This window comes from Jaculus jaculus, chromosome 10, assembly GCF_020740685.1.
Source record: "Jaculus jaculus isolate mJacJac1 chromosome 10, mJacJac1.mat.Y.cur, whole genome shotgun sequence".
NCBI lineage: Eukaryota > Metazoa > Chordata > Mammalia > Rodentia > Dipodidae > Jaculus > Jaculus jaculus.
In genome coordinates this window covers 71,493,409-71,506,556 of record NC_059111.1, presented here as the reverse complement: position 1 = coordinate 71,506,556, position 13,148 = coordinate 71,493,409, and the positions used below count along the sequence as shown (strand labels likewise).

The following is a 13,148-nucleotide window of genomic DNA, read 5'->3' as shown; positions in this document are numbered from 1 at the left end:
TTTTATGATAAAATTTTACCCAATAAAAGAAACTCAACAAAAAGAAGCTTACATACTCCCATAAAGCCATCATAAACACACAGCAAAAATACTGAATAAGCATTCAGTTACCTGTCCATATAAAAAAAACTTAAAATATTAACTAGATAGGCTCTTAAGACTCCTTAATAGTCAAAAATTATTGTGAGCACCAAATAATTTAAGTGGGTTATACTGATAGATAGCATATGAGAAAATACAACAGAAATGTTTAAATGCTGTTCAGTTTTTATTAAAATAGGCGTATTAATAAATACTATGTATTTTAATTAAAATAACTATTATTTACCTACAAAAAAATTTAGTGAGAAAAGATACTACTATATTTTTGCAGTTCTTCCTAATGCCTACCTGGATGGCCAAAAATAAACAGTTTCCACATGTAATATATTACTTTGTTATCTTATATGCAATCTCTCGAAATCTCCACTATTACTCATGAGAATAAGGAATTTTAAAAATTCAAAATGCATGTATAGTGTTATAAAAATAGTTTTAGGACCGGGCGTGGTGGGCCTTTAATCCCAGCACTCAGGAGGCAGAGGTAGAAGGATCGCATGAGTTCAAGACCACCCTGAAACTACATAGTGAATTCCAGGTAAGCCAGAGTAAGACCTTACCTCAGGGAAAAAAAAAAAAAAAAAAAAGTTTTAGGGGGTAGAGAAATGGCTGAGTAGTTAAAGGCACTTGCTTACAAAGCCTACCTGTCAGTTTGACTGCTGAGTACTCATATAAAGCCAGATAGATGCACAAAAGGGCACATGCATGTGGAGTTCTTTTGCAGTGGCAAGAGGCCCTGGCATGTCTCCACTGTCTCTCTCCCCCTCTATCTCTAATACTTAAATAAATAAAAATATTTAAAAAAATTTTTAATCTCAAGAGTACCTTTCAAGACTTTTGATGACTCCCAAAAATACAAACTAAAAACAGTTGCTTAAGTTGAACAAATAATTGCTATGGAATTGAAAACAATGGTAGAGACTGGTATCAATCACTGAACAGAGAATAACAATATTATTTAGAGAAAAACAGAAAAACACTCACCCACAATTTCAAAGTCTCATATAAAATGCTAGTATATTAATGTTAGTATATTAATGTTTTAGAATACCTAACAGTATGTTTTATGTGTCAGAAAAAAAAGTTAATATGTTTTCAGTAAGTTATGACTAATTTTGAAATTGACAAAGTGGACATATGGCCCCACAGTTAAAAGCGCTTTCTTTACAAGCATTAGGGCCTGAGATTTGGGACTGCTTGAGTTCAATTTCCCAGAACCCACATAAGAATTGGGCATAACCACCAATACTTGTAATTCAGTCCTGTGGAGAGCAGAAAGCAGAGAATCACTGAGGCTCAGGAAAACACCAAGCTCCATAATCAGTAAGAAACTCTGTCTCAAGGAAACACGGGATGAATGATAGGGGGGACATCTAACATTCTCATCTAAGCTCTGTACACATGGGAATAGGGTGCACACATCTGCATATGCACATGTATAAACAACATACACAACACAAACCATGCCTCACATATTACACACATGCACATGCAAAATAAATAAGATAAATAATAAATAACTCAGTGGTTTTACTTCTAGAGCTTTAGATCACTGAAGTAGACAAAACTTTTTAAGAATTTTTTTTCATGCTTTAAAACTGGTCAAGAGCACAACAGACATGAAGTCTTCTGAGTATGCTCACTACCTGTGGATTAGTCAGATAAACTCACCTCTTCTGCTGCTGCTTCTGAAAGCAGACCTTCCTTCTGGGCACACGTAACATGAAAATAGGCTCTGCACATGCCTGCATCACAACTAATGCACACTCCGGTTCTAGCAAAGCGAGGGTCTTCACAAAAGCTGCACTCCTATGAGACAGTAACAGGACCACTGTTATATATCCTCCTAAGAAGCATCCCCTTTGTATTTAAGATGATTAGGAGATACAAACAGTGAGCCAACAGGGTACCAATACAAATAGCTGTAGACAAACTAAGACTATAATGAAAAGAAGAACTCTCTACAAAGTTCTAAAGCAAAAATTAATCTGGTATAGTAGAGTAGTGACAATAACAAATATTAGTATTACTTGAGGACCTAGGAGATTCCAGGAACTATTCTAAGTACTTTGCAAATACTAATACACATAACCATTTAATACAGTCACTATGCTGAAGAAATGTTCCCAACTTTTGTTGTTACATAAGAAATAACGAAGGTGGTCAAAATAAAAAGGAAAAATAGCCAGGCATGGTGGAGCACACCTTTAATCCCAGCACTCAAGAGGCAGAGGTAGGAGGATCACCATGAGTTGGAGGACATCCTGAGACTATATAGTGAATTCCAGGTCAGTCTGGGACAGAGTGAGACCCTACCTCGAATAAACAAAAAAAAAAAAAAAGGAAAAATACCCAAACCAGAATAATCTCAAATAAATTCTCCAATATCTCCAATAAACTATAACAACTTTTAAGCAATAAAACATTGCTTAGAAATGAAGTAATCATGGAAAATGCTAATAAAAATTAAAAAATAAAAATAAATAAAAGAAATGAAGTAAAAGACCATAAAACAAGAAAACAAAAAAATCTAAACATTACAGCCAATTTACCTATTTCTGGTGTGTGTAAGAGGGTGGGGTGGAGATACTGGTTATTGAATGCAGGGTCTCCCACAGGCAAAGCAAGTGCTCCACCACGAAGCCCCGTCTCCAGCCCTTTTTCTTTACTTTTTATATTGACCTCACTAAGATGACCCAACTGCCTTAAATTCATTCTGTAGTTCAGGCAGGAGTAGCTGGGATTACTAGACTGTAAAATGTTTTTATTGACAAGATCTATAAAACAAAAAAGTAAAAACTGTTTATCCATAATCTTCCTAGCAAATTTATTGTAGCTGGGGATAAAGCTCAAGGAAAGAGACCTTGCCTACCATGCACAAGCTTCAATCCCTAGGACCCCTAAGGAAATAAATAAATACTACATATCCTTTTAATTATCTTAACAAAAGGGTTAGAAGACCTTAGCTTCCAAATATATACTGATCTTATAACTTTGTAAAAATCTTTCTAAGAAATTTTTAGCCAAAACCAAACTTGCCAAACTACAAATGACAGCCTATGGACAAATAGAAACAGGCTTGATATGTGTAGTTTAAACTAAACATGAAGGGAAAAGTGGAGAAAGCAAGCTTGTAGAAATTATGAAGGGGTAGTGACTGACAGAATGTTGACATGTAATAGGCAGTTCACTATTTCTTAGATCTAGCTTTTATTTAAAAATTAAAGATAAGCATTCTAATTAGTGTATCATAAATAAAGCTAAAACTGGTAAGATTAACAATAGCTTGGGTACGTGCAATACAAAGTATGAATGGTGTGTTTAAGGAAAAGTGTTATGTTACATGACTTATTTTTGCCCTTAAGTGAAATGACTGCTCCAAAATGAAAGATCTAAAAACAGGACAAAAATGACAAGATGAAACAAAAAGGTTCCTGGAAGATGAATCTTGGATGTAAAATTTTATATGTGATCAAACTAAAGAGAAGAATTACTTAAAAATTTTTAAACTAAGCATCAATATCAAAAGAAAATGTTCAGGGGGCTGGAGAGATGGCTCAGCAGTTAAAGAAAGCCTGATGGCCCAGATTCATGTTCCTAGTTCCCATATACAGCCAGATGCTCAAAGTGGCACATGCAGCTGAAGCTCATTTGCAGTGGCAGGAGGCCCTGGCATGCCCATGCTCCCTTTCTTTCTAGCTTTCTCTCTCTCTCAAATAAATAAATAAATAAAAATATTTTTTAAAAATCAGAAAATTCAGGGCTAGAAAGATTGCTTAGTGGTTAAGGCACTTGTGTGCGAAGCCAAAGGACCTAGTTTCAATTCCACAGGACCCACATAATACCTAGTTTCAATTCCCAAGGACCCACATAAGCCAGATGCACAAGGTGGTGCATGCGTCTGGAGTTCATTTTCAATGGCTGAAGGCCCTGGTGCACCCAATTTCTCTTTCTGTCTCTCTTCTCTTTCTCTCTTTCCCTCCCCCTTCCTCCCTCCCTCCATCTCACTTTCTCTCTCACAAATAAATTAATTAAATTTTAAAAAAATAGAATAGTTCAAAATGTACTGAAACAAAACCAGAATGTGGTCTTTTCTTTTAAAGCAGGAAGTAATATTGGGAGTGAGTACTAGTCTGCACTTAACAAGAAACTTGTAAGGTTTCTTTATTTTTTAATATATCTGCTTAGGAAACAAAGACTTGGAGACATGACCTAATAATTCCTTGTATGTCATATTATCTATTAACAGATCTTTGATTGCTTAACATAGTTTAACTGAGTCCTCTCTACTAAAAGAAATAAGGATTTCCTACAACTATGTAGCTCTTTATGTGGGTCCAAAAAATGTTACAATTATTACTTCAGAGAGAACTTTTTTTTTAAATTTTTTATTTATTTGAGAGCGACAGACACAGAAAGAAAGGCAGATAGAGGGAGAGAGAGAGAATGGGCGCGCCAGGGCTTCCAGCCTCTGCAAACGAACTCCAGACGCGTGCGCCCCCTTGTGCATCTGGCTAACGTGGGACCTGGGGAACCAAGCCTCGAACCGGGGTCCTTAGGCTTCACAGGCAAGCACTTAACCCCTAAGCCATCTCTCCAGCCCTCAGAGAGAACTTTTAACAATTTTGACAGTTTCCCAAAATCATACCTGTAATCAAACCTATAATCTGTACTGCAGATTCAGGAGGCTGACACAGGCCAGCTGCTGCAAGTTTGAGACTAGCCTAGACAACAATGAGATCCTTTCTTGTTTGTTTCCTTGCTTGTTTACATGGAAGTGTGCATGATGGTGTGGGTGTGTATATTCCAAGACTTTTTGCCACTGCAAAAGAATATGAGCTACTGGAGCCATTTTTTGTGACCGACTTATATGGGTAGCTTGAGACCTGAACCCAGGCCAGGAGGCTTCAAAAGCAAGAGACTTTAATTATTAATCCATCTACCCAGGCCCATAGTGAGATCTTTTCTCAAAAGCCAGTAAAGCACTTCCATGTAAGCATGAGAATCTGGGTCTGGATCTCCAGCAACCAGGTATAAGCCAGGTGGGCATGAGAACCTGCCTGTAATCCTTACACAAGGGTGGCAGAGGCTTGGATCCCTGGAGCATGCTGGCAAGCTAGACTAGCCAGGTCAATGACCTCTGCATGGAGAGTGAAAAATAAATGAAATGGACAGCGATTAAGAAAGACGTCTGACATCAACCTCACGTGTACACACACATACACACACACACACACACATACAACTCTAACAAAAATAATAAATGATTTAGTGCTAGGAGCTCAGCAAATAGCAATAAGTACTTCTGTAGTCAATAATGATATCAAAAATAAGCTATGTAAACTAATAAAAAAAAAAGTTCCACTTTACATTATCATGTTTTATCTTACCTTGGCACCATATTTGGAATAGTTCATTTCTGTTAGTGTTACTGGTCGTAATTTATCAATATCTCCAAAGGCTACCCCAGGAACATATAGGGCACAAACAATGTGAACCCATCTATAGGAGAGAAGACAGGATTTTACTATCAAATCCTTTCCTGAAATTCTCACATGGGAAACTAACATGTAAAACATGTATCTTCTTAAAATATTACTAAAAATTAATGTGATCAGATGCTTTAAAAATGTCAGTCTCAGGCACATAACTGTAGCATACAGAACTCATACAGAATTTAAGCCATCAAGTGATCCAAGAAACAAATGACTAAAATAAACATTCCTCTTCCAAAAGCTGAGATAAGATTTAGACTTAGTAACCATAAATGATATTCATTTAAAATTCTCTTATTGATTATTCTTATGTATTTGTACAAAACTGCTATCCAAATGAATAAAATATTTCTTTGCTGTGCTTATACAAAGGAAGGTATTCACATCTACTATTATAAGCACGATCTTGTAACTCAAGATCCTAATTTAATAACTATGAAATTAGTCTGCAGTAATTAGGTAGCACTGTTCTTCATGGTTACTTTTCTCCAAAAGCTATTGAATAATTATAAGGGTCTATTTGGAAACATTTTCAGTGTACAGTTTGGCATTTTTTCCAGGTTAAAGATAGTGGCTGGAAAAGGGGACAGAACAAGTTACAATAAGGTAAGGCCATCATATTTTCATGCATCTCGCCTGTTTAACATGTGACCTATGAGCTGAAAGTTATATGCCATATCAACAAATATATCTTGTAAACTGTGAACAAAATTATAACACTAAACAAAAAACCATGCAGCTTCAATCACTGAAGAAAAATGAAACTTGCTTTGGATTTCATTTTTTTAAAACAGTCCTGCATCATTGTTAATATATTAGCACCTGTTTGCTTAAACAAAATATTCAATCACCATCTGATAATTTAAATAGAAGATGTATATCATTTGTATAAGAAAAAGGATAAAAATGAGATGGCAAATCTCTATCGAAAGCTGTGTGACAATGCACGACCCACAAATACCAGCAAGGAGGGTCCCTGCAGAGCGGGGAGGGCAGGGAAGAGGCAAATGATGGAACCCACATGGCTGTATACACACTGTGCACATAACTAATAATTAAAAGAAAAGGCTGTGTGGGTATATTGACAATTCCTGCTTAATCATACCCAAAAGACTGAAAACATGATACTGGTTTTGTGAAACAATGAGAATTAAAGAACTAAGAATCACTCCTTAAAAACATCAGGGAACATAGTTAAAAATATTTTAAAATGTTATCATTTCTACTAGGGGAAAAGATCCACGCTTGTGAGATTTTCTTGATAAAACATTTTAATCCAAACTCCCGAGTGCATCATGTGGAGTTCAATATACAGATACACATCTTCAACAAGCAGCTGCTTTCTCAATTTAATTTGCACAGTCCTTTCATGCTCCACTGATGTATTAAATGTCGCTGTACTCTACAGGAGTTTATCTTTGATAAACCCAACAGCTGGCTGCTTGCTTCGTACTGACCTTCTTAAAATGCTTTAGAACAAGTCACACAAGTACTGCAGATTTGAACTGCCAGTTCACTGTGATTGGCACACAAGTTTATCATTTCACCCAACCATTCATGTGAGGTCACCAACATAAGTCCTTATTAAAATACATATCAATGTCAGTAAAAATCACTGTTAGCATAATTTTGGTCCTTTTAACAATGTTTTGTGCATGTTTTTGTAGTGCATACTTTAGAACTTTGTAGTTAACTTGGGAAATCAAAATAAGAAAATTTTCTTGGTTAGTTTACATCGATTTTGCTTGGAGCTATGGTAACAGACATTGATGGACACAAAAGCACCTCAGGACAATTATACTGTTATTCTAGCATACAAACCACGAATAGATTCTTTCAAATTCATATACTTTTATAAGACAGACTAAGTAATAAAATACTTTTAAAGACTCATTTCAGAATGGAAATTTTATGAATCAAATGATTTTTAAGTATTTTGTACATACATTATCCTTTTCATTTATTTTTAAAAATCATTAAAACATATAATAGCATGTTATTTTCATTCCAAAATCAATAGCAAAGCCTCTACTTGGCACAGGGTATTAGGTAGGGAGATCGGGACCTGAAAAGATACCTGTGAAGTGCACAGTGTAAGCGTCACTCAGGGAATGTTTGCTACAAAAAAACTAAAAGGTGTAACTATCCCCTGGGAGTGATAACTAACTCTACTCGTTTTGCGTATCTAGAATTGTTTTCAGAAGAATGGTTTTAATATATAACCAGGCTAGTAAGTAAAGAAGTGATTTAAATTATCCAGTGCTACCTTCCTACTACCGTATTATGCTAATTCAAAAAAATAAAAAGAATTTAACTCTAAGCCATATTTCAATTGCAAAAGACTAGAGGGCAAGCAGCAAAGGACATGGAGGAGGGATAGGCAGCACCCCCTGCAGGACAACCCAATCCAGTCCCTCTTTGGAGCATTGTAAAATAAACTTTTGACTAAACTGAAGAGAAAAGAAAAAGAATAGAGTGGTACTGCATGTATGTAAATAGAAAAACAGATTAAATGGGGGTGAAAAGGCCTAAGTGAGGTTAGGGGAAGACATTGAGTAAAGGAAAGGTGGAGGGAGGGCTAATCAAAATCTAAGAGGATATAATTAAGTCATATGGAAACCTACTATTTTGGACAATGGAATACTCAGAAGCCATAGATTGTTACTAGAAAATTTTCAGGGCTGGAGGTAGGATATCTTCCAGTGAGTTGTTGGCCAGGGAGGCCCCCTGATGGCCCCAAAACATTAAAAGCCATTGTTGAGGTCCTTGGTGTCCCACCAGGAATAGATGGTAAGACCCTATTGCTGAAGACTCCTCATACTTGGGCTGCAAGGCCACTGAGAAGTCCTGCTGGAGCTGAGCTGAAAACCTCCCCCATGTAGACAAGCTGAGAGAAAGCTGGAAAAAGCCACACTGCATGCAGTTCAATGGGGGACAGAGAAATTACCAGTGAAGATACTCAACAGCCTTAAATTTGACCAGCCAAGCCAAATGAACCAATGGGTGTAATAGTGGCATGTCTGTTATGAGGGAAACCAAGTGCCCTCTAATTGGACTGGAAGCCCACTCCATGGGAGTGAATACATCCCTGATACTGAAAACCTACAACAGGGATAGTCATGAGCCCTAGGGGTGAAATGTCTGCTGGTATCTGACCAAATGTATATACTATGCTCATCAAACTGCCCAGTAAGTACTTCTCTTAATGTTACCCATATATTAATGCTACTCTCACTTTTGGTTAGAGAAGCTTCTCTTTTCAGATGGCAGTGACCTTGGGATGACTCGGAAGGCACCATGGTGCTAAGAAGAAGTGACAGAGGAGTGCTCAGCACTGAAGTTTCTCTATCACAACTTCCAAGGCTCAAGGTCCATTGCAGGAGAGGTGGTGGAAAGAATGCAAGAGCCAAAGGAAGGGTAGGACTCCTTACAACGGGCTCCTGAAGACACTAAATGGCCTGGATATCCATGACCTTGCAGTGGCTGACACTACCTACACAAAACCATCAAAATAGGAAGATAAAATCATGACATCAAAATAACAAAGAGAGGCTGGAGAGATGGCTTAATGGTTAAGGCATTTGCCTGCAAAGCCCAAGGACCCAGGTTCAATTTCCTAAGACCCATGTAAGTGAGATGCACAGGGTGGCACATGCATCTGGAGTTCGTCAGCAGTGGCTGAATGCCCTGGTGCACCCATTCTCTCTCTGTGTCTCTCTCCCTTCCACTCTCTCTGCCACTTTCTCTTTTCCAAATAAATAAGAATTTAAAAAAAGAGAGAGACAGACAGACTGATTGAAAGGGGGGAGGGATATGATGGAGAATAAAGTTTCAAAAGGGAGGGAGAGAATTACTATGGGATGTTGTTTACAATTATGGAAGTAGTCAATAAAAAATTTTAAAAAAGAAAAAGAGAGAATGAGGAAGGATATGTTTGGTATTTCTCACAATCGTGTCTATAAAATCACTTGGAGTAAAATATTCTAAGAAGTGAAGTAATGGCAAGGATTTCCTGGCAGTTTTCTCACATTAAATCCAGTGAGTTTCCACATAGAAAGGAAGGGAAAAGTCTAATTAAGCCTACATGGTAAGTCAATTTCAAAGCCCCCTTTTATTTTTTCCCTATACTACTCTCTCTTTTTCCCTATTTTCTATTTCTATAAAGAAAGACAGTAAAAGATTCATCCAATTATCCTGGCTTTTGCTACTTTATGGCCTTAAACTAGTATAACATATAACATGGTATAATATACAGGTCTATAATTTCCACTATAGCCTACATAAGTGTGGACACGAACAGTGTCTGAATAGCATGTGAAAGAATCTTTGCCAGTCTTTACGTCAAAAGCCACCTATATATGTAACATCCACAGTAGCTAATATAGTATTTCTAAGTAAATCTCAATGCTTAAAGGGTCTTCTTCTTCATTCAGAAACAACTTCGTAAGTTGACTTATAGTTTATAACAGGAAAAGCCTGTTTTTCAATGTAATTTTAAATTACTAACAAGAAGAAAAATGAATTTTCTTCCTCCAAAGGAAGTTCTGCGTTTCTCAAAATGGCTTTACTTAACCACAAGTGATCACCATAAATTTCAACTGGAAGAATGTTTGCAGCAGAGTGCTCCCTGAAATAAGTGAAGTGATGCTGCTCGGAAGAAAGCACTAGAACCTCACAAAAACAGGATGAGCAAGCAGACATCTGGGCACAAGTTATGTGCCAGAAACTGTGTTGTTTACGTGAATCACTTCACTTAATCCACTCAACTAAGATTAAAGCACTTGCCAAAATCATAGTAAAAACCAACCTAAATCCAAACATAGGCTGTCCAACTGGAAAGCACACATTTTTAATGCCTACTAAAAACACAGTTCTAGGAAAGAGTTGGTCTAAATATAAAATAATGCCCACCTCTATGATAGGAACAATTTCATAAATAGTAAATCATTTTCCTACTTATTTTACTTTAGTTTGTATATAGGTCATGAGGTAAGAGAGGTGAGACTTCCAGCCACTTTACCTGGACCTTAGCACACAGGTTTTCCAAGATCCCATGGTAGGTTCTAAGGTATCCTACCAACTTTATATGATAATGTTTCTCAAGGATCTGGCAAAAATGAGAAAAATATTTTTTCTTAATTAGATTAAAGTAAGAGTATTAAACCTACATCTATTCTTTATTTGGGAATAAACTATGTCCTACACTTTCAGTGTTAACATATGGAATACAACTTGTAAGTTAACTTGCTGCTGCTGCTGCTGCTGTTAAAATTTCAATCACCCTTAATAGAAATATTGTAATATCCTTATCTGACAAATAAATAGAAACTGAGCATTTCCTCCCTTAATGTGAGAGGGAAAGAGGCAGGGTATGGTCTTTAAAACACACAAGAATGAATGTTACTCTTACAGTAACTACCCCTGATGGTACTCTCATGGGGATAAAACCAGGAATGATGTCAACACTATAATAACAACTGATCAAATATGATAATAAACGAGTGTAACTATAGTGAAAAGAGAACAGGTCTTTGTGCCAAGTGCCAATATTTTGTCTCAAGTTCTAATGGACTGTCCTACTTCAACACTTGCTCTGCAATTAAAGAATTCCCTCAGCACATTCCTGTATTGTGAAGATGATTATCAACTCCCTATATCTCTACAGCAGGGCACTACAACTCAGTGATACAGTGCTGCAAGAGGATGGAATTTCTCAGCAGGGATAAGTAGAGTACTTCACAGCCCAGTCCCAACCTGAGATCACCTTGCCGTGCCCTCCCAATACAGACACCATGTGTTCCAAACTTTAAAACAGTGCCCTACTACCCCCTGCAAACAGTGGCCAGCCATAGCAGAAAAGTTTTCTGGTGTACCATAGGCTACATGTAGTTTCTCCATCACAGACTAAATCCAAAGGAGGAAAAAGGGATCATTTTCTAATTTCGTCATTCCATATTCTCTCCTATCCTCAGGGAATCCTTGAAGAGTTCTTTTATATCATATGTGTACTCTTATACCATAGCTTAGTAATTCATTACATTAAATTTCTCTATTTTTAATCATTACATGATAAACTCCTGAAGCAAGATAGAGATGAGTTCAAATTTCCCTACTTACCAGCTTCTGGCCAGGATTTAATGAATTATTTCAATGATCTCAGTTTGGGGCAGTAGCCCTATAAATTGATAAACTACCACCTGCCTTTTCAGAGGACACTATCAGAATTAGATGGGATGATGAGTATAAAGACAAATGAAAGTAACTGATAATCTTCTCCCCCATCTGGGCATTTACTCTATGCCAAGATGATACAAAGAAGCAATCAAATGAAGTGTATAACTCAGAAATCACAAATAGAAGAAAAGGAATTAAAAAGCAGACATGCAAAAAATTTTTTTTTAAATCAGACATGCTTTGAAGCAGTTATATGAACCCAACATAATGAGGACATCAACCTTCCAGCATCCGTCTCCTTGAAAATTCCATCCTGATTAGGACATAGTTCACAGCTAGGAGAAACACCACATTTACAGGCATCACAAAACCAAGGTTCAGTGGAGTTTTCAGAAGCTGAACTCATAATAGAGTCACTTTCTCCATCGACTCCATAACAACCTAAAAGAACAAAAAAGATAACAGTTATGATTAGGGTTTATTTCTTGCACAAAGGAAGGGAACTAGAGAAAAATTTTTTTAAAAAATGGATTATAATACTGATATTAAAATACATGAAATCACTTTATAAAAATACTTTATCAGTGGCTGGGAAGACAGGTCAGTCAGTAAAGTGCTTGTCTCACCAGCATGAGGATCTGAATTCAATTCCCAGAATCCATGTGGAAAAGCTAGGTATTGTGGTATGCTCTTACAATCCCGAAGCTGGGAGGGCAGAGACAGGCAGATCTCTGACTCACTGACCAGTTAGCCCAGCACTGAAAAGCTCCAACCCAATGAAAGAACCTATCTAAAAAAAAAGGTAGACTGGGCTAGGGAGATGACTTCGAGGTTAAGGCACTTGTCTGCAAAGCCTAAGGAACCAGGTTCTATTCTTCAGTACCCGCCTAAGCCAGATGCACAACGTGGCATATGTGTCTGGAATTTATTTGCAATGGCTAGAGGCCCTGGCATGCCATGCTCTCTATATATCTGCCTCTTCCTCTCTCCCTCTCTCAAATAAATTAATTTTAAAAAAAAAAGGTAGACAGAGATCCTGAGGCATGAGACCCAAGGTTGTCCTCTGGCCTCTACATACAGCACATATCACACATATCTAAACACAGGCATACATATATACACATGAATATGCATATACATATATACATGCACACACAAAATACTTTTTACATAGGACAGTATGCACAATGAAATAAATCAAATTTTTAATTAGTTGTGGTCCTAAATAAAACTTTTTATAAGACAGGGAAATTTTTATATTTTAAACAACTTTTAGGGCTGGAGAGATGGCTTAGCGGTTAAGTGCTTGCCTGTGAAGCCTAAGGACCCCGATTTGAGGCTCAGTTCCCCAGGTCCCACGTTAGCCAGATGCACAAGGGG

The 13,148-nt window shown here is 37.0% G+C and overlaps 1 protein-coding gene across 4 annotated transcripts in view; it reads right to left on the bottom strand.

Moving 5' to 3' along the window:
* The window catches only part of Phf14 (PHD finger protein 14), a 152,652-nt gene that overhangs the window by 118,552 nt on the left and 20,952 nt on the right, over positions 1 to 13,148 (bottom strand). For all 4 annotated transcript variants that reach the window (XM_045160141.1, XM_045160142.1, XM_004671592.3 and 1 more), the window contains 3 exons: positions 12,050 to 12,209; positions 5,490 to 5,601; positions 1,771 to 1,908 (listed from right to left, as the gene is read on the bottom strand). In XM_045160141.1, the coding sequence (XP_045016076.1) occupies positions 1,771 to 1,908; positions 5,490 to 5,601; positions 12,050 to 12,209 (410 nt within the window). The remainder of the gene's footprint in view (positions 1 to 1,770; positions 1,909 to 5,489; positions 5,602 to 12,049; positions 12,210 to 13,148) is intronic.